The 22,059-nt window shown below is 52.4% G+C and overlaps 1 protein-coding gene across 2 annotated transcripts in view; it reads right to left on the bottom strand.

Moving 5' to 3' along the window:
• LOC309332891 (serine/threonine-protein kinase PLK2-like) overlaps nucleotides 1–21,234 on the bottom strand; it is a 34,182-nt gene extending 12,948 nt beyond the window's left edge. The window contains exons 1-2 of one of the 2 annotated variants that reach the window (XM_081846216.1): nucleotides 21,096–21,234; nucleotides 619–726 (exon numbers count right to left, since the gene is read on the bottom strand). In XM_081846216.1, the coding sequence (XP_081702342.1) occupies nucleotides 619–726; nucleotides 21,096–21,128 (141 nt within the window). In that variant the 5' untranslated portion in view covers nucleotides 21,129–21,234. Of the gene's footprint in view, nucleotides 1–618; nucleotides 727–2,893; nucleotides 3,048–21,095 lie in introns of those variants that run through there. The other variant, XM_081846215.1, reaches the window with a different exon arrangement.
• Between the last annotated feature and the right edge of the window lie 825 nt (nucleotides 21,235–22,059).

The following is a 22,059-nucleotide window of genomic DNA, read 5'->3' as shown; positions in this document are numbered from 1 at the left end:
GAGAGGAAGGGCCTTCCTTAAAGCATTTTTATCCTAAAGGTAAAGATAAAGGGACCTCTGACCATTAGGTCCAGTCGTGGCCAACTCTGGGGTTGCGGCGCTCATCTCGCTTTACTGGCCGAGGGAGCCAGCATACAGCTTCCGGGTCATGTGGCCAGCAGGACTAAGCCACTTCTGGCAAACCAGAGCAGCGCACGGAAACGCCGTTTACCTTCCCACTGCAGTGGTCCCTATTTATCTACTTGCACTTTGAGGTGTTTTCGAACTGCTAGGTTGGCAGGAGCAGGGACCTAGCAATGGAAGCTCACCCCTTCGCAGGGATTCGAACCACTGACCTTCTGATTGGCAAGTCCTAGGCCACATCGCCACCCATGTACCATTTTTATCCCACTCTCCAGCTACAAAAAAGAGGCTTGCAATCGAGAAGACATAGCATGAAAGGAAAAATGGTGGGGAGGGAGGAGGGCAAATGAAGGAACCCGTTCTTAGCAGCGAATTTAAAAAAGGGAGGTGGGGTGCTTAATGGCATTGGAGAGGGAAGAAGGGTCCTCCTCCCACAGGGGCACCCAGCTAAAGATGGCACCAACTACAATAATCAATAATCATATCTGGGCTCACCTTCCCTCGGTTGTCCAGCCTGGAGACCCGCGACTGAGGCACGACCTTCACGGCATAGACCTTGTTGGTGGAGGTGTCTGTGAACTTGTAGCATCTCCCAAAGGCGCCCTGAGGGGAAAGAGAGGAAGAGGGTGGCGGGTGGGGGTTAGCCAGGAACCGGGGCAGGTGTGGAACTCCATTTGTTGCAGGGAGCGTGGGTGGGCTGTGTGTCCCCTAAAACACGCATGCACGCAGACACAAACTTCCTTAGTTGCAAATCCTGCATTGCAGGGGGTTGGACTAGATGACCCTCGGGATCCCTCCTAACTCTACAATTCTATGATTCATTTCCTGGCTCCAAAGCCAGGTTTGTGCTGCTGCTTCCCTCTGGTCACAGGCTTGTCCTGCTGCCTCAGATGGATGGCCTCTGAGGTCCCAAAATTCTGTTTGAGGTCCACCTCCAAGGGCCTTCTGGCGGTTCCTTCCCTGCAAGAAGTGAGGTTACAGAGAACCAGGCTGAAGGCCTTATTGGTGGTGGCGCCCGCCTTGTAGAATGCCCTCCGGTCAGATGTCAAGGAAATAAAGAACTGTCTGACTTTTGGAAGACATTTGAAGGTTTAGGGAAGTTTCTAATGTTTGATGTTTTATCGTGTTTTTAATATTCTGTTGGGAGCCGCTCAGAGTGGCTGGGGAGTCCTGGCCAGATGGACGGGGTATAAGTAATAAATTTATTATTATTATTATTATTATTATTATTTCAAACCCCCTTCCCCACAAGGCAGGAATATCAACTCAAGCATCCAGGCCACCCAGCCTCTGCTTAAAAACCTTCCAGGAAGGAGAGTCCTCCACCTTCTTCCGAGTTGGCTCCATCTTCCATGAGGCAGACATCTCCTCTCAGCCTCCTCTTCTCCAGGCTTAACATCCCCACCTCCCGTGGAACAAGGGCGCCAGAGGCATGGCCGCAGCTGAACTGCTGGGTCTGCAGAAGGAGGCCCAGGTTCAAGCCCCGCTGGCGTCTCCGGGTCAGGATTCGCCCCGATCAAAGGGCATCTTCTGCTCAAAAACCAAAGCAGACTGCTTCTCCCGCTCCCCATTGGCTGGCGCCTCGAGTGGGCGGGGCGAGCCCGGGCATGCCCGACCCCATCCGGGAGAAAGCGGAGCAGACCCAGAGTGAGAAAGGGGCGGGTGGGAAATCCCCCGATCCGGATGTCTCTGGGCTCAAGCCGGGAAAGGGGCTCAGACGCGCAGGACTCGAGTCCTGGGGGCGTGGGTGGGTGTTGTGACTTGTTGGGGGCAGAGCGGGAGTCCCGGCTCCCCAAACGCAAAACATCGACCCACTCCGGATTAAGCACGTGTAGCCACTGCACTTCTCATCATGTATTTGCAAAACAAAGCTGGATGATGAAGGATTCTGTGAGACTCCGAAGCTTGCCGGGTGCTTGGGGAGAAAAACCGATCTGATCCTGACAGCAGAATTGCCTTGCTGTGGATTTGGAGGGGCATAGTTGCCTTTTGCGCCCCTGACCCCCGCAGTTCCCCAAATAGCCTGTCCCGGGCTCGGAGCTCCGGAAAAACCGAGAGCGCCGCCTCGTCGCGGCTCTACCCAGATCTCCGGGCGCTACAAAGACAGACGCGCAAGGGGCAAACTCCGTTAGAAAAAAAGGTCCCTGAACTCCTTCGGCGTGGGGAGACCAGTGGAAGAAGGAAGACGAAGGAACCCAAAATGTGAACATAAGCCAATGCACAGTTTAAGAAAAACTAGGTTTTGCAGATTTAGATGCGTGAATTGAAAATGCGCGCGCGTGTGTGTGAGAAGTGTGAAATGGACCCCATGTTTCGTTCCAAGGGGTTCAGAGGAAAGAAAACAGATAAGATCAGATCAGATCTAGGACCCGGACACCTGGGTCCTGTGCTCAAACCTGAGAGAAAAAGGGGGCGCCTGATTCTCCACAAGAGTTCTTCCTGCGTGACCTTGGTTCGCCTCTTCACCTGGTGACTCAGTTTCCCCCAACGGGGAGCCGTCATTCTTGCAAATCCCCCCCAAAGAGAGGAAACTTTCTTGCTGCCGCCACCCCACACCGCTTTGAAAGTGGGGGGTCTCTGTCTGCGCCTGTTCCAACAAGCCCATTTCCACCCGACGCATCCCTGTGTACGAGCTAAGAGGGCAGAAAAATCCACAAACGTCATCTAAAAATACCAAAAAATTAGAATTGCAATTCTTAACCGAGGTTGCAAAATCCCTAAGGCAAGCGAAAAGGAAAGGAAATTGCAAAGCAACCATAGAATTATTTACCTTTCCCAAAAGTTGCCCTCTCTTGTAAAGCGTCCCCGTGCTCGGATCCTCTATGAAGTATTTGAGGCTCTCGCCTTCTGTCCTCCTCCAGGCGGGGTGCTCCATCCGCCCCATCGGGTGCCCCTCATCCTCCTCCCACCCTCTTCTTTGCAAACTCCTCCGGCTGCTCCTTAGAGTCTCTGGCCAGGAGGGAGCCGATGCCAGGTCCTCTTATAAGGCGGGGTTGGGGGTGGAGAGAAAGGGGGGCCGGCCAGGGGGCCCTCTGCTGCCCATTGGAGGGCCGGGGATCCGCGATCCGGAGCAGAAGCGGCGCAGCACCCGCACGAGACGCCGGCCGGGAGGAGGGCGGAGAAACGCCGAAGCGCAAACTGGAGCGAAAGGAATCGGTTTAAAGAGCTGCGCTTGGTTCTTCGGCGGACTTCCAGCATCCGGATTAGGTCCAAGGGGTGTGGGCGCGCCTGCTCCAGCCCCCTGAAAGTCCACGGACAGGCGAGGTCCAGGTAGGTGCCCCCCACCCGTGGGCAGTGGAACCCCAGTGTCTCCCAGGCGACGTCCCAGCCAGGTGTCGGTTCCGCCAGGTCTGAGTTGAAGGGTTTGCCTGCCCAGAGGTGGGCGGGGGTTTCGCCTTCTGGGCTGGGTGGGACTTCTCCCCCCATAAACTGTCGGGGGTCGGGTGGTGGGTGGGGTGCTGATGGACCCACATGGTGCCTGTGGCTGATGCGGCACCTGCGCCCCCTCCTTCGTTAACCCTTTATTGATTGGAGGCCGTCAGAGAGATGCTTCTACGATAAATAATTCTACAAAAGGATAGTAAACGAACACGTAATTTAGGAGGACGGTATTTCTGTTTTGGGAGCCGTGCAGGTCCTTGTTTGAAACGTACGATTTTAAAAGTCCCACCCAATTGCAGAAAATGGTTCTCCTGAGTCTTTCATCATGCAAATCTTGTGGGTTAACCTTTCCCCATTTGCAAGGTCTCCTAAGTTCTTTTTACCTGGTGAGATTTATTTTATTGAGATTTTCCCATAATACAATAAAGTTGTGATTACCAAAGATACCAAGGTTCCTTAATCTTATACCACAATTCCAGAGGCAGATCATTTGCGTTCATCCATTTCTGTGCAATTTATTGCCTTCTAAGCCACTGTCTCAAGACAATTTACACATAAGACAATTAAAAACTGCTAAGAACGCAAAAACAATCCATCTGTCATGTATGCATTAGCTGAGATTCCTGCATTTCAGGGCGTTGGACTAGATGACCCTTGGGGGTCCCTTCCAACTCTGCAATTCTATTATTCTGTTTAAAACTAGGCATTCATGGCCAAGAAGACCCATTTACATAGAGAGCATAACCAGAGTTGTGGACCGTTTATTTCTTTGGTTATGAATTTTCTCTGCTTCGTATTCAAAAGACTACCAATAGAAATCAGAGACAATAGACAAAGTTTCAAAGTGTTACATGAAGCAGAAAAGACAGTCCAGTGTCCTGCGAAAGAATATCGAAAGCACCTGCTGCTTTGCTGGGATCATAGAATCAAAGAAGTGTAGAGATTCCCCTGCAGAAATCTTTTGCTCCATGAGGGACTCGAACCATAGGGGCTGAGCTATAAATCGTGAATCTCCCAGAGATCTGTGGATAATGGGTGGATGACTGAGCTATCCCAGGCATGTTGGGGAGCAGTCCGTGCCCCACACAGGATGTCAGCCAACGAGGGGCAGAGCCTTCTCTGTGCCACTAGACATGGCAATACGGACCCCCAAGTACGCAAAGAGGTGAGTGGCTGAAAAACAGTGAATGAGAGAAGCACATAGAAAGAGCTGCATCTGCAGTGAAAACATCAGAATGGGACCAGAGCAGAGCAGTGAACATCAATGTTGCTGCAGGAATGCTTAGAAACCTTTTTAAGCAGAGCTTGGATGGCCACCTGTCATGGATGCTTTAGCTGAGATTCCTGCATTGCAGGGGGTTGGACTAGAGGACCCTCGGGTGCCGCTTCCAACTGTATGGTTCTATGATTCTATGAATACAGGGGTACCTTGGGTTACAGACACTTCTTCAAGTTACAGACACTTCAGGTTACAGACTTTGCTAACCCAGAAATAGTACCTCGGGTTAAGAACTTTGCTTCAGGGACTTCCGGGTTAGCGCCATCGGCAATGGCGGCGTTCCTCTTACTGAGAGGAACCCGCTCCGTGGAATTCGGGTCGTGCCGCTGCGGCGAAGGCGGAGACCCTTCAGAAATCCCAGGCGGATGAAGCCTGGGAACGTGGGATTCGGCTGACACCAGGAGCGCCCCCCCTACCCACAGGGAAACCCCTTTTCAGGGGTTCCGAAGTGACGTGGGGTGAGCGGCACGGTGTTTTGAATCGACCGCTATTTTTACGGTGTGAAGCCGCGTAGCCGTTGCCGGAGAGCGCTGACTTTTTCATGTGAACAATTGGATTTCAAACAACAACCCATGAGTAGAACGAAAATTGGATTTTTAAAGTATTTTTAAATTGGCACCGATTGGGGAAGGTCTAAACAGGAAGTCCGCCTCCCCTTTCTGTAAATAAACTGAAGCAAAGAACCTGTTAACTAAGGTCGTGGAGAGTTTTATGTAAAGGATTTAAATTCCAGTGATTGAAATTACCATCAATATTTTTTTTGGAAGCAGGGGAGCCTGCAGGAGAAGGTTAAAATTCGGGAATTGAAGCGCCACTTCCCTAAACCCGGGAGTGGTCTGTGAGAGCCCGCTGACGGTGAATAGATAAATTTGACAGCTGTCAAGTTAGCTGTGAAGATACAAAAGGAGGACTTTGTTTCTACTGTCCGTTTTTGTTACAAGCTTACGTTTAAAATGAAGGAAGGAACTGTTACAATTTAACGTATGGGGCCTATGTGTAGATCAGATGACCTTTGGATTACAAATCTGAGCCAGGTGGAGGTTGGAGTTTCGGGGGCCTTTGGATTTGAAAGGAGCATGAAACAAGATTTGGAATATCCTATAGGCCCTATTTTTAACCATGGAAGTTTGGCAGGAAGGAATGTGATTACCGTTAGGTTGGAGCTTCCCCAAGATCTGGTTTTCAACACCAATGACTATCAAAAAGACCGGCAGAGGGGACATGAAAGAGACTTAAGAGCCTTGGATTTAAGATCTCCGGGTTGATGGTTTTCCGAGATTGATGGACTTTTGCTGGGGGCCGAAACCGGGGAGGGGATCTGGTGGAAGAAAATTGGGAATTTAAAGTGTATATAATATAATTTGTTTCTTGTTTTTTTTTAATGAGAGATGGGAAAATCGTGGAATGGAATCTTTTTTGACCCTAGGGGAAGCGTCTTAAGAATAAGTACAGATATATAAGTTTTGATGAGAGTTAAGATTGGATAAAGTAAAAGTGGATGGTTATTTGGTGAAAGAAAGAATGGAAAACTATAGTATAATAAGATAAGATATAAGGATAAAAATAAGATGAAGGATTTGTTGAAATATTTATATGAATTAGAATATAAAGAGGGGAATTATAGTATGCTAAGATAAATTATTGGGATTAAAACAAAGTTGGTAGGATTTGCTGGAATATCTAGTTGAATTAGAATACAAAAATGGGAGGCGTGAGGAAGTCAAGGAAATAAGTGAATGTAAGTAAGTGAGTTAAAGGTTTGACTTGTTTTTTATTCCTTTTTCTTTTTTCGGTTTTTTTGATGTCTTTTTTGTATGTGTACTTTTTTTTCTTTTTTTCTTTTTCGATTGTTCTCTTTTTATTCTTTTTTTTTCTGTAACCTTTAAAATCTTAATAAAAATTTATATATATATATATATAAAAAGAACTTTGCTTCAGGATGAGAACAGAAATTGCACGACGGCGGCAGCAGGAGGCCCCATTAGCTAAAGAGGTACCTCTGGTTAAGAAGAGTTTCAGATTAAGAACGGACCTTCAGAATTAAGTTCTTAACCCGAGGTCCCACCCTAAGCACCGAGGCCAGGTGGTTAGTGTGCGAGTGGCGTGGAAGCCCTGCTTGGCATGCCAAAGGTGCTGCCAGCAGGCTCTACGGAGCCATAGTCTGACTTGCATCAGGCCCCTTCCTTGGGTGTCTCCTTGAGGACTCATCTTGATTTGTTTGTGAGGATGTTGCACTGAGTAATTGTTATCCCACACTTCCCAGGAGATCTTTTCTTCATTTCCCTTTCCCTGTGACAGTTTGGATGCATCCTCCTGCCCGGAAGTGGTTCTTGCACAAGAGTGCCAACCCCCCTGTTAAGTTTGTAATTGGAAAAGCCCTCCTCCTCAAATCCAATGACCATGACGGGAGACCAGTATAGCCTGTGTGCCTCTAGGGGGCACCCCAGCACCAGAGATGGGAGACAGTGGAAGGGGACCCACCCACTCTCTTGTTGCTGGGACACTTGCAGGCTGTGTACGCATCATACATTCCCTCTCCACCCCCCCAACCAAAAATGCTGGGAACTGTAGTTTGCCCCTTCACAGAGCTACAGCTCCCAGCACCCTCAGCAAACCTCAGTTCCCAGGATTCACTGAGGAGGGGTTGAATGTGCTTTAAAGGTGTCCCCGTGTGTCTGGGGCAACCTAGTAAGATGGCAGGACACAAAATATATTTTATTATCATTATGTGATAGGAATTCTTTTGGTCTTAGATATATGGTAATGTTCATAAGTGTACCAACCAAGCACATACATAGATCAGCACAGGAAGGCCAGCCTGGAACCATTTTGATTCCTAAACTGACCAAATGTTTTCTCTCCAAGGTCAAAATGGAAAAGCCTCCCCATTGTCTTTTCCTTCACAAATCCTGTCTTAAGGGCATGTCTGTGTTTGAATAGGGTGTGAGCCTGTGACCTGGCCCAGGAACTAAGTATTTATCATTACAAAAGACTGGCCAGGCTCCCCAGGAAATCCAATCAAGGAACCTGCCAGACAGGAGAAAAACAATATTCAAATTTCTGTTTTAGACCGCCTTTTCTGTGATGTAGGTGTGATGTATATGAGGGGTGGTCTTAGGTTACACCCCTCCTTTCTGTGATGTATGTATGATGTTTCTGGGGGTGGTCTTGATCTACAGGGTGGCAATTTCAAAAGTCTTTATAAGGCCTTGCACACCGTCTTTCTGGGTCCCTCCTCTCTCCTGCAAGTGAGGGGAGCACCCTGTTGCAACAGATCAATAAAGGCCAAGCCCACAGGCTGCTGTTTTGCTCCAAGTTATCCTGGTTGGTGTCTTTGTTTTTGTCCAAGGGAGCCCTCGGATTTCCCCGTTAACCATCACCACCATCACCAAGTGCAGTCACCTAGAGCGTGGTGCTGACAATGCCAAGGTTGCAGTTCCGATCTCCCTACTGCCTAAATCCCTGCACTGCAGGGGCTGGACTGGATGATCCTCAGGGTCCCTTCCAACTCTATAGTTCTATGCTTCTATTTCCACCATCCCCAGACAATCAGATTCCATCTGATTTGCCTGTAGAAAGTTATGGGGAGGTGAAAGGAAGATCTCGATTTATTGCACCTTCTTTCTGATTTGTCTATGGGGAAGTTACACAGGACTGAGTTGAGCCAGTTTCTCTTCCTGTTTCCAGGGCATTTCCCCAAAATTCTGCAAAAAGCTTGAGCTGGGGGGGGGGCGGGAGGCAGAGAAATGTGGTTTGGTGCAGCAGGAAGGAAAAACCTCTTTTTAATTGCACATCCTGAATGAACAGGTATGTTGTTGCAATCCCACCTGCAAAATACTGACAGTCTGGAAAAAGTGGTCCCAAATTGTTATTTGTGTGCATTTGGCAGGCTGAGGGGGGTTTGGGGGGGGCTGTTGATCTTTTCAACAACATCCTGGCCCATCCAGGTCTGGAAAGTGAGCCTTATGAGGAACAATTGAGGGAACAGGGGATGCTTAGCTTGGAAAGGAGAAATGGGAGCCACCTTCAAATATCTGAAGGGCTGTCCTGTGGAAGATGCAGCAAGGTGGTTTTCTGCTGCTCTGGAAGAAAAGATGTGAGCCAACAGATTTAAATGCTGCTAGCAGCCATTTGCCAGAGGAACGGACGCCCTTGGAAGGTGGTGGACTCTTCTTCCTTGGGTGGCCGTCTGTAAGCGATTCTTGAGCTGGGAGTCCTTCATTGCACGAGGCTAGACTAGATGAGCCTTGGAAGTACTTCAAACCCTGCAATTCTATGATTCTGTTACCCACCGGAGGTTTTTCAGTGGAGGTCGGATGGCCATCTGCCAGGGATTTCTTAGCTGGTCTTCCTGCATTGCAGGGGGCTGGGGGTCCCATCCAGCCCTACAAGGTGTGACTCCATCTCTAGCACTGAGCATCCTATAGGAGAAGAAAGGCATAGGAAACTACCCCACCGGGCCCAGCACTGTCCCTGATGAGCAGTTGTGGGTTTTCCAAAGGGGAAATTCCCCCTCCCTGACCCATTCTTCAGCTGTGATTCCTGCCTTGCAGGGGGTGAGACTAGATGGCCCTCAGGGTACCTTCCAATGCTATGACCCTATTATTACTTGCCCAAAACTAAATGTATTGTTTGTGTTTCCCTTCAGGGGCCTGGCAGGGCCCTCAAGACTGCCTGCTTGATCGCTTCCAACCATCTCTGCAAAATGTCCTCCTTTCAGAGAGCCCATCACGGCTGCAGCTGTTTCTGTACAGTTTCAGTGCCGAGAGAGCAGTTCTGCAAGTGGTGTGTGTTCCTTCCTTCCTTCCTACACTACACAAACACACATATCCTTTGGTCCCCTGCTGAGCCTCTCTGAGTCCCACATTGCAGTGGGTTGAGCTCAGGGGACCCTTACGACCCTGCCATTCTGCAGTTCTTTAGCTGTGATTCCCACATTGCGGGGGGTTAGGCTAGATGACCCTGGGGGTTCCCTTCCAACTCGCTGCCTGGTTGCCTGCTTCCCACAAATCTATCCCTCCTGCTGCATCTGCAAAACATCTGGAAGGATTTTAGGAGGGGAGGAATTGTCCCCCTGTGAATTGATGCAGGCATTTGAGGGCTTGGAGGAGCCTGATTGAACAGGGTGCAGCTCAAAGGCTCCCCCCCCTTTCTCCTGAGTGTTTCCCCTCCAGGAACTGATGTCACCACAGCTGGGACTGAGCCCTGCAGCTCTGGAAGGCGGCCAAAGCAGCCCCCTCCTCTCCACAGCTGTTTGGGAAGGGAGGCCTCTTCCCCACCCAGCCACAGCCCCCAAGGAGGGTCATAGGAAGTGTGAGGACTGGGTGGCAGTTCAAGGTAGGAGGCAGCTGTGAGGTGTACCGCCACCCCGACAGAGAGCCTGGGCGTCTGCACATGTCCAGCATGCACAGAGACCACGTCTCTCATCTCGGACACACATACTGCCTCCCCCCCAACTGGCCAAACCAAAGAAGGCAAAAACCCACACCCTGTGGCCTGCAGTCATCATAAATTACTGCCAAGGAAGCATTTTGCACTCGAAAGTGTGACTTGTCCGCAGAGCTGGATTCTCCTTCCGTCAGCATGAAAAAAAGAGGGAGAGAAAGAGAAGGTCCTTAGGAATAGAACTGGCAGTCACAAGATGCCGTTATACTAATAGTCCATTGGAAGATGGTGTGCCGTTCTGGTCACCTCCTGTCTAAAAGGAGATGTGAAGATGGGGGAAGGTTAAAAAATGGGTCACCCAAAATGATCAAGGGGATGGAGAGATGCCCCCAGGAGGCAAAGTTGCAGCACCCCCTTAGCTTAGAGAAAAGGCAGGGGAGAAGCAATGTGTTGAGATTCCTCCCTGCAGGGGGTTGGACTAGATGACCCTGGGGGTGCCTTCCTCCTCTGCAATTCTATGCATGGCCCAGAGAAAGTGGAGGGAGGGGAGTTCTTCTCTTACAGCATGAGAACTTAAAGAATATAGCACGAGAAAAATTAAAAGCAACTCAAAGCGGTTCATGGACTCTCCTTCCTTGCAGGTTTTTAAGCAGAGGTTGGGTGGCCCTCTGTCCTGGAGGCTTTAGCGAAGATTCCTGCATTGCAGGGAGTTGGACTAGATGACCCTCGGGGTCCCTCCTAACTCCACCATTCTATGATTCTATGACAAACTAGCATGTTAAAAGCAACATAAATTAAATGTGTTTGCAAAAAGAGGCCGGCCACACAGCCATGGAAAGAAAAATCCCTCTCTATGAATTCTGTGTTCTCGGGTGCCTTCCATCTGCCATGGGCTTCCTCCTCGTTAGGTTTGGTATGAAGAGCAGTTGCCCAGATGTTTCCTTGCTCTAACAAGCCCCCCCCCCAGCACAACATCATGGTGGGGTTGCCCCCAGGACAGTTCCTGCCTCACAGACTAGCTGGGACACCTGAACTGGCAGAGGCAGGTGAAGGCGAGGAGCTGCCATCAGCCCCCCCCCCCCCGTTCCCTTTCATCCCTCTTATTGCAAGGCAGGGGCTGTTATCTCACCTGGCAGCTGTTCTGTCAATTTACTGCCCTCCCTCCTGGGACTGGCATCTGACCAGGATGCTCCCAGCTCCCTCCTCTGCCTGCCAGCCCTTGCTTTTCAGGCACACCCCCAGGGAGAAAAGGGGAGAGGAAGAGGAGGAGGCCACATCTCCCCGTGAGTCAGGCTGTGCTCATGCTACGATACGACAATCTTTATTGTCATTGTCCCATGCAGAACAATGAAATTGAAAAAAATAATCTACATAAGACATTCAAAACCAACAAGCCTGCTACCCCAGCTATCCCAACCTGGTTAGCCCCCTAAAAACTCTGATAACCCAAATTTCAAAATACAATACACTCCCATAGAGACTCCTTACACTGTGTTTAAAACCAAAATCGCATTTGGATAGAAACTGTTTCTCAGGCGGCTAGTCCTAGTCTTTATAACCCTGTTACCTTCTTCCAGAAGGCAGAAGCTGAAAGAGATCATTTCCGGGGTGTATTGGAAGAGGGCTCTCCTATATCTTGTCTCCTCTCCTATTTGTCCAGGTTCCTTCCAACGCTACGATACCATGATTCTCTCAGGACTGGGAAAGGAAGGAAGAGCCCTGAGCCTGGAAAGCCCTTTAGGGAGCGTCTGCCAGCCTGTGTGGGCAACACTGAGCTACATAGCTCATGTCCTGGCTCAGGACATGATGTTCCTCAAAGCAAGCAAAGGAAACCTGCAATGGGGAAACCTTGCTTTGGGATCATTGGGGGCTCCTCCACACGGCCCTTCGGGGCCAATTCATCCCTGCTCAGGCAGGCAGAGCGAGCCCCCCCCCTTGCACAGTGTGGACAATATTGTCCTCATCAAAATGCCACCCCCTTATCACACACAGAGAGAGTGCTAAAATAATAATAATCTGGGGTTGCTTTTTGCACTGGGTGTGTGTGTGTGTCTTGTTTTTGTTTTCTCAACTTACAGGATTTTCCATGGAAACAGAGATTCTGCCTTAAATGGTGGGAATTATATGGGATGGCATTTTGATGAGGGACATGTGTAGGCACTGAACGAACTATGCAAACATGTGCAGTGCCTGAGTAACCCAGGAAAGCGTCACGTGGAAGCACACAGAGGCTGACAAAAGGATTTATATGCTATTTAGGTGCTGAAATGACTGCTAGGAAATTAACAACTATAAAACCAGTTGTCAGGGGCTCAGGTGCAGAGACACAGGGGAGAGGAAACGGAGAGCGAAGGGGAGGAATCTGAGGGCAGCGTAGGGGAGTATGACAGTGGCCCGAGAGATTCCATGAGCTTCTCCAGCGATTCAGAAGATTCCCAGAGGGGGGCGCCGATGGCCAGGGCAAGGGGGGTCCCAGGGGGGACACACCAGAAGCAAGGGGCCAGCGGGGATTCCCAAAGCAGATCAGGACCAGTTCCCCCACCAGAGCGGAGTGGGGGGGGAAGAGTCCCATGTGTCAGGGCCAGCGTCTCCTCCGGTAGGGAGAGAAGATGAGTCAGGGCTGGCCACGCCTCTATCGCAGAGTGAGGGAACGGAGGGGAAGTCAGGTCCAGCTAGCCCCCCCGAAGGGGGAAGCAGTGACAGGAGCAGTGTAACGGTCAGGAGAAAGGTTGCCGGCTGGGCGCGCGCGCCAAATTCAAATGTACAGGCGTGCGGGACAGCAGAAAGCCCGGATTGGGAACCAGGTCCTAAAGCCCGCCGGAGGCAGAGGGAAGAATCAGGGGACTCAGCGTCAGAAGAGTCCAGAAAGGGGAAGACCCCAGCGGACAAGCGGACCCAGAGGAGGAAAGAGCAAAGCAAGAGGTGGAGCAAGGCTAGAGTCTTGAACTGGTGTCTGGGGGGAGGAGATTCAGACGGAGCTTCAGCGGTTTAGAGTCCAAGACGTAGAGCTGCGCGCCGCGGCTTTGAAATTGAAACTGAACTTCAATAAAGACTTTTGTATATAACAAGAACTGGCGTTGGTCCTTTGTGAGCTGGGACCTCGGGCAGCTCTGACAGTAAGCTCCGTCTCAAAAAATTGAACCCTCGCAGCGTGAGTTGGCGCAGCGAGGGGCAAAACTTGGTGTTTTGCGAGCTCACGAAGATTGGCAAGGATGACTACAGAGGACAAGGTGAAAGAGCTGACAGACGCAGTCTCGGCGCTTTACGCAGAAGTAGCAGCTTCCAGAAAGAGGGAGGAAGAAGCAACAGCGCTCTGCCGGGATCTGCAAGCCAGGTGGGAACGTTTGGGCAAAGAGGGGCTGCCGGGACCCAAGCCGGAAGGAGTCGGCCTCGGGAAGAGGGGGGGCAGCATCGTAGCCCACTTTGACGGGAATCTGCAGCAGTATCCTAACTTCAGAGCAGACATAGTTTTCACGCTCAATTTGCTTCGGAAAGACTTTAGAGATGAGGAGGAGAAAGTAGGCTTCATAATAACTCATCTCCATGGGGAAGCTAAATCGTGGCTGCGCAATTTATGGCGCGAAAATGACCCCGCCCTCAAAGATTCAAAAGCCTTTATTGAGGCTATGGACAATTGTTTTAAATCAACGGTTGATGTGGATGTGGCCAGGAGGGAAATGCATGGGCTGAAGCAGGGCAAAGCCACTGTGAGACAGTATCACTCCCGCCTTTTTGCGTTAGTAAATGTGCTGGGCTGGGAGAAGGACTCCGCTGCCGTCCGAGATCTGTTCTGGGAGGGGCTGAATGGGGCTGTGAAAGATGAACTAGCGAGAGGGGAAAGACCCAACAGCACCACAGAAGTCGTCCAAAGAGCGCTGGCGATAGGGGTGCGCCTGGAAGAACGCCCTTGGAGCAGGGATGAGGGACGTATGGGACGCACACCAGTCAGAACAACTCCCTTCCTACCCAGAGAGACAACGCGCGCGCAATCCACGCCTCCAGTGGGAGGGGGAGAAGAGCCGATGGAGATAGGTGGTGCCAGGGCTCAGACAGCAGCCAGAGCCCAAACACCAGGAGCAGTCAAGGCGAAGGCTCCTAGAGGGAGCAGGAAGTGTTATATCTGCGACAGTGCACAGCACATGGCCAAAGAGTGTCCCCAGAGGCTCCAGAGGCACACTGCAGCCTCAGCAACAGTAAAGGGAGCAGTTCAGCAGGGGGAACAGCTGCAGGGAAACGACGAAGCCTGGCTGGAGGCAGAGGCACTGGGGCCCAGCCAGGCGAGTCAGTGAAGCAGTCCCCAGAGATTTTACAGCCCACAGACCCCCTCCCGCCCAAACCAGTGGTGCAACTCACCGCATCGCTCCAGCTGCCCAATGGACTCACCCTGGAAGTCCCCATTACTATTGACTGTGGTAGTAATGCAGACTTTGTAGGAGTGGATTTCATCAAGCAACATCGCATAATGCTCCTACCAGCCACGATGCCCCTAAACGTCGTCACGGTCGATGGCAGAGAGCTACTGGGAGGACAGGTGGTACAGCAAACACCGCCAATGGTGATGCAAATTGGAAATCACCATGAAGTCATCAGCTTCAACGTCACCCACCTGTCAGACACACCCATAGTGTTGGGCATGAGTTGGCTGGACAGGCACAGCCCGGCATTAGCATGGTACCAGCGTGAATTGAGCTTCTGCTCCTCCTACTGCGCAGAACACTGCATCCTGACCAGCCAGGAAGATGAGGGGCAAGAGGATGACCCACGGCTACACTTAGGCATGGTGCAAGCGGTACCCAACAAGTACAAGGCGTTTTTGGAGGTCTTCTGCGAGAAGGAAGTGGACAAGCTGCCTCCCCACAGGCCCTACGACTGCAAGATTGACCTCCTGCCGGGGGCGACGCTGCTGACTGGGAAACTGTATTCCATGTCTGAAGACGAACTGCAAGAACTCAGGGAGTTCATAGATCACAACTTGAAGCGAGGATTCATCCAAGAGTCCAAAGCAGTGGGGGGCAGTCCCGTGTTTTTCGTGAAGAAAAAAAACACGCCCCAACGGAGGTTGGTAGTTGATTACAGAATCATCAATTCCAGAACAAAGCCCACGGCATTCCCCATGCCCAAGATTGACGACCTGCTCGCGACGGTGAGGAAGGGACGCATCTTCACCAAGTTGGATCTTCGAGGGGCGTACAACCTTATACGCATGCGGGAGGGCGATGAGTGGAAGACGGCCATGTTTACGCCTTTAGGCACCTATGAATATCGAGTTATGCCGTTTGGTTTGCAAAATGGCTCCCATTGTTTCCAAGCCTTCATGCACCACGTGTTAGCGGGACTCCTCTACAAGAAGTGCGTCTGCTTCCTAGACGACATCCTGATCTTCTCGGAATCGCAGGAGGCTCACGAGAGAGACGTCAAGGAGGTCCTGCAGAGGCTCCGGGAGCACAGACTTTACTCCAAACTGGAGAAGTGCCAGTTCGACATGACAGAGGTGGATTTCCTGGGCTACAAGCTGTCCGACAAGGGACTCGCCATGGACAGCACCAAGGTCCGCTCGGTGTTGGACTGGAAGAGCCCGCGCAATCGGAAGGAGGTCCAGAAGTTCGTCGGCTTCGCCAACTTTTATCACAAGTTCATCAAGGGGTTCGCGATGGAGACGGCGGCCATCACGGACACCCTCAGCTCTAAGAAGAAGAAGTTCACCTGGATGGACCAGGCGGAGCAGTCCTTTCGGAGACTCAAGCGTCTCTTCGCGTCCGAAGAACAGCTGCTACACGTCAACCCCTGCAAACCAATGAGGGTTGAAACGGACGCCTCGGACAGAGCGGTGGGGGCAGTCCTGTTGCAGCAAGATCCGCAAGGGGACTGGAGGCCGTGCGCATTCTACTCCAGGAAACTCAGCAAGTCGGAACAGAATTACACCATCTGGGACAGGGAGTTGCTGGCCATCCATGCAGCCTTCAAGGCGTGGCGGCACTTCCTCATCGGAGCCAAGCACACGGTGCAGGTCCGCACGGACCATAAGAACCTGGAGTACTGGCGCACGGCGCGGTTCCTGAACCAGAGACACATCCGATGGGCGGAGTTCTTTGCGGATTTCGACTTCCGGATAGAATACATCCCGGGAGACAACAACGTCATGGCGGACGCGCTATCCAGGAAGCCGCAATATCTCGAGGAAGCGGCACCGGTGGCAGCCAAACACATTTTCGCACCGAAAGCATGGGCGTGCGCTTCAGCCACCGTGGATCTGGAAGCGGTACGTCGCGCGCTGCAGACGGATTCGTTCGCACAATCCAAGATGGAGGAGGTGCGAAGAGGCACAGCGAAGGACGACGAGTTCCAGATACGCGACGGACTGCTCATCCGCAAAGGGGCCCTCCACGTGCCGGGAGACAACCTCCGCGCGAAAGTGCTGCAGCAGTTACACGACGCGCCTAGCGCCGGGCACTTCGGCAAGGACAAGACGGCGGAATTAGTAGCCAGAGACTTTTGGTGGCCCAAGATGAGGGGAGAAGTCGCGGATTACGTCACTAGGTGTGACACATGCCAAAGGGCCAAACCAGTACACAGGCCGCCGCCGGGACTGCTGGAACCGCTACAGACGCCGCTCGAACCGTGGGAGAAAGTGGCCCTGGACTTTGTCACAGATCTGCCCAGCTCGCGAGGCAAAACAGCGGTACTCGTGGTCGTAGACCTGTTCACCAAGATGGCGCACTTCATTCCTTGCGCGAAGGTGGCTACAGCGGAACAGACTGCCAAGCTGTTCATAGACCACGTGTTCAAGGTTCACGGCTTACCGCGGTCCATCCTGTCCGACCGGGGTCGCCAATTCATCTCGAGCTTCTGGCAGAAGCTGCTGGGCATCCTGAATGTCAATATCAACTTAGCGTCGGCACGACACCCGCAGACCAACGGACAAGCGGAGAGGGTCAACGCCATCATGCAGCAGTACCTGAGATGCTACGCGAATCAACAGCCCTCGACCTGGGTGGACTACCTACCGCTGGCCGAGTTTGCCTACAACAACACGAAGCACGTGTCCACGGGGGTGACACCGTTCTTCGCCAACAATGGGTGGCATCCCAGAACCTTCCCGGGATTAGAGAAAGTGGGGGAGGGGGAGACACAGGGAGCAGAGGCTTGGGCAGCGGAATTACGGGAGGTCCACGAGCAGCTCCGAAGGCATTTAGAACTAGCAAAACACGCATACAAAGTGCAGGCAGACAGGCACAGGAGAGTCGGGGAAGACATCCAGGTGGGGGACTGGGTCTGGTTAGCAGCCCAGGCAGTGCCGGCCAGGACGTTAGCTAAGAAGAAGCTCAGACACAAGCAGCTAGGGCCTTACCAAGTCGAGGCACAAATCAATCCGGTAGCCTTCCGGTTGACACTCCCGGAGGGCTCCAGAATGCACCCGGTCTTTCATAGATCAGTGCTCACACCCTACAAGGAACCCCACAGGTTTCAGGCACCTGGGAACGCACCAGACCCACCCAGCAAATCGCCAACAGGGGGGGGTCGCCGAGAGCGGCGCCACTCAACGAGGTCACGGAGATTTTGGACTCGAGATGGGGGGAAGAGGGGGTTGAATATCTCCTCGCCAGGGAAGGTACCCCGGCCAGCGCCAACAGGTGGGTACCGTACTATGCCGTGGAGGAGCACTACCTCAAAGACGAGTTCCATGCACTCTTCCCACACAGACCTATGCCGGCAGATTATTTCGACGAATATCTTTTCACACCCACGCTTTCAGCCAGCACGTTCCAGGGGTTCTCATCAGATGAGGAACCAGCACCCGACACACGCTCCCCGGAGGGATCACTCTCGGGGTCTGTCACAGACCGCTCTTATTGGTGGGACGATCAACCGGAGGTGGGGTGGAGCAGGGAAGCGCTGAAGGGGCCTTTACAGGCAGCATCCCCCGAGGAAACGGGGGAGGGGGGAGACAGACATGGACGTGTTGGGGGAGGATCCTGGGTTCGAGCACAGCTGCAGAGAGATGGAAGCAGAGGAGATCGATGTCGACGAGCCCATTCCGGACTGGCCGGACGCAGCCGGCCAGCGGCACACCAGGGGGAAGAACCGTATCCCGCGCTCACCCCCACAGCGCTGGAGCACCCGAAACCCGCACCCGAAGAGGGGGAGGGGGGAAGGGGGGCTTCGAGGAGGGGATGGATGTCAGGGGCTCAGGAGCAGAGACACAGGGGAGAGAGGAAACGGAGAGCGAAGGGGAGGAATCTGAGGGCAGCGTAGGGGAGTATGACAGTGGCCCGAGAGATTCCATGAGTTTCTCCAGCGATTCAGAAGATTCCCAGAGGGGGGCGCCGATGGCCAGGGCAAGGGGGGTCCCAGGGGGGACACACCAGAAGCAAGGGGCCAGCGGGGATTCCCAAAGCAGCAGCGGGAGATCAGGACCAGTTCCCCCACCAGAGCGGAGTGGGGTTGAAGAGTCCCATGTGTCAGGGCCAGCGTCTCCTCCGGTAGGGAGAGAAGATGAGTCAGGGCTGGCCATGCCTCTATCGGAGAGTGAGGGAACGGAGGGGAAGTCAAGTCCAGCTAGCCCCCCCGAAGAGGGAAGCAGTGACAGGAGCAGTGTAACGGTCAGGAGAAAGGTTGCCGGCTGGGCGCGCGCGCCAAGTTCAAATGTACAGGCGCGCGGGACAGCAGAAAGCCCGGATTGGGAACCAGGTCCTAAAGCCCGCCGGAGGCAGAGGGAAGAATCAGGGGACTCAGCGTCAGAAGAGTCCAGAAAGGGGAAGACCCCAGCGGACAAGCGGACCCAGAGGAGGAAAGAGCAAAGCAAGAGGTGGAGCAAGGCTAGAGTCTTGAACTGGTGTCTGGGGGGAGGAGATTCAGACGGAGCTTCAGCGGTCTAGAGTCCAAGACGTAGAGCTGCGCGCCGCGGCTTTGAAATTGAAACTGAACTTCAATAAAGACTTTTGTATATAACAAGAACTGGCGTTGGTCCTTTGTGAGCTGGGACCTCGGGCAGCTCTGACACCAGTATTTTCTTTCACCTTTTTCTACTTCTCCTCCTCTTCCTTCTCTCTCATTTGGTGTCATCTGCAGCCACCAAACTGGGAAGGGGAGCTAATGCTGCTGAAGACAAAATCAGGATTCAAAATAACCATAACAGGTTGGAGAACTGGGCCGAAGCTAACAAAACGTGTTTCAATAGGGACAAATGTCAGGTTCTGCACTTAGGCAGGAAGAACCAGATGCACAAACATAGGATGTGGGACACCTGGCCTACTAGTAGTACATGTGAAAAGGATCAAGGGGTCTTGGTGGACCACAATCTCAACATGAGTGAACAGTGTGATGCAGCAGCAAAAAAAGCTAATGCTATTCAACAGAAGTCCAGTGTCCAGATCAAGGGAGGTCATAGTCCCGCTCTCTTCTGCCTTGGTCAGGTCACACCTGGAAGACTGCGTCAAGTTCTGGGCACCACAATTTAAGATGGATGTTAACAAGCTGCAACATGTGCAGAGGAGGGCAACTAGGGTCTGAAAACCAAGCCTTATGAGGAACGGTTGAAGGAGCTGGATATGTTTAGCTTGGAAAAGAGGAGACTGAGAGGAGATAGGAGAGCCATCTTCCAATATCTTAAGGGCTGTCGCAGGGAAGGGGCAGCAAGCTTGTTCCCTCCTGCTCCAGTGGGCAGGACCCAATCCAATGGCTTCAAGCTATGAGGAAGGAGGTTCCAACTCAATACCAAGAAGAACTCTCTGACAGTAAGAACTTTTTTAAAAAAAAGAACACCCAGTTAAAACAATAAAACCAGAAGAAGTTCAGCTCAGGTGACTGCTGGCTTCTACACAGGTGTGTTTGTGTATCTTCAGGAGCTGACGGCATGCCAATTCTGAGGGGGGTCCCTCTTTTTGTATTATTATTATCATTATCATTGTTATTGTTAAAAATTGTATACTGCCAGATACCATTAGACCTCAGGGTGGTTCACATCATAAAATCACAATACATAAAAAACACAAAATGCATAATAAAAATAAGAACCCCATAAACCCATTTGCCATACTGTCTGAGGAAAGCCAGTAACCCAACTCTGCCATTTGATTATTCTTTAGCTGTGACTCCTGCATTGTGCGGGAGGCGGGGCAGGTTGGGCTAGATGACCCTTGGGATCCCTTCCAACTCAACAATCCTATGATTCTAGGAACAGGGCAGAGCCTGCCTGTGCCCAGGTGTCACAAAGCACCGCCAAAGGACAGGGGTGGGGTTGCAATTCCACCTCTGTCTGCCTGGTCCTTGATTGATTTTTATTTTTACTTTTTAAAAAACCCCGCACATGTCCTGCAAGGGCTTTTAAGGCTGCATTTCTTGCCTGCTCAGCGACAGACAGCCTACGTGCCCTTAAATGTTCTTTGTTCCGTGCTCCCCAGAGCGCCCCAGCCCAAAAGAGAGAGAGACAGAGTGTCCATCTGCAAACGGCGGGGTGCCTGCTGTCCATCTCTCCCCCCTCTACTGCTGCCTGTGCCAAAGGACAGCGTCCAAGACTTCTCTGGAAAACAGAAGTTGCGCGCTCTCTCTCGCTCTCTCTTTCTCTGTCCTGAGCCTGGGGCAAAAATAAAATAAAAAATGGGAAGCTGTCTCAGCGGGAGCCTTTTCCAAAACAAAGTCAATGGGCTGCAGAGTGACGCACTTTTCGCTTCTCGGTGGGAACCAAATTTGGAGACGCTGCCGCCCTCCCGCACTTGGGTGCCTGTCCAAGAGGAAAGATGAGACGGACTCCGGGCAGGGGAGGCGGCTCTCGAGGGCTTCCAGCGCCCAGGGCAGAGATGCTTCTGGAGAGCTGCCCTTGCGCCCGGCTCTTGCTTGGGGGTTTCCCCTTTGCCCCTGATCCAATGGCCGGGCTCGCCACGCGGAGGTCCGCTGTGGCAGCAGAACCTCCAGGCCCGGGGCAGTCTACCGGTGCGAGTACCAGACGATGGGGAACAACCATCCGGCACGCCCTGGGGGTCCTCTGGACCTTCCAGGCTGGGCGGGGTGAAAACGAATGGCGTCCGCTGCCCTCCGGGGTCAGCCCCTTCTTCCCAAATGCCTCCCCCGCTTCGGGGTCTTTCTGGTCCGCAGTCGGGGGTGCAGGAAATCCAAGTGGTCGGTGCGCCCTCCGCAGCTTCCCGAGGTGGCTTGACCGGTTGGATTTCTGTCTCGAGCGGCTCTGACTGCCAAGGGGAGGAAGGTGTCCCGATTTCCCCACAAACACCCTCCGGTGGACGGATGTCTCACCCTTCCGGAGAGGAAAGGAAAGGAAAAGACGAAAATTCAACAACAGCACAACAGGAACCAACTCGAACTCTCACGCAGCGGGCCTTTGGCCAAGAAGCTTCGGGAAGCTTTGAAATCAAACTGAGTTCCCCTTCCTGGAAAAAACCTCCAGGGCGCATGACTTCCCCCCAAAGAACCCCGGGAGCTGTAGTTCCTCCCCCCCCCCGCACCCCTTGCAGAACTAAAGTTCCCAGTGTCCTTAGCAAACTACGGGTCCCAGGATTCTTGGGGAGCGGGGAGGGGGGAGAGACGTCTGGAGTGGATCTGCGCCCAAACCTCCGCCAGAAGTTCGCCTGGGAGGTGAGGGGGGGGGTGCGTGCACCTGAGAGGTGTAATTTTAGGACCCGCCTCCTTTTTGTGATTGTCAGTTGCCGGTGTAGCCTAAGAGTTCGTGGGCTGGACTGGACTAGGACCTGAGAGAGACCAGGGTTCGAATTCCCACTTCGCCCTGAAGCTCCTTGGGTGACCTTGGAGTCAGTCCTCATCTCTTAGCCTAGCCTACCTCACAGGGTTGTTGTGAGGATGAAATGTGGGGGAGGAGAGCCAGATACACCTTGAGAGCCTGGGAAGACAATAAAGGGAGCACCTAACTATAATTAATCATA

This window comes from Podarcis erhardii (assembly GCF_964252035.2).
Source record: "Podarcis erhardii genome assembly, chromosome: 18".
Taxonomy (NCBI): Eukaryota; Metazoa; Chordata; class Lepidosauria; order Squamata; family Lacertidae; genus Podarcis; species Podarcis erhardii.
Note: the sequence above shows the minus strand (reverse complement) of the source record. Positions and strands in the feature narration are given on the sequence as shown.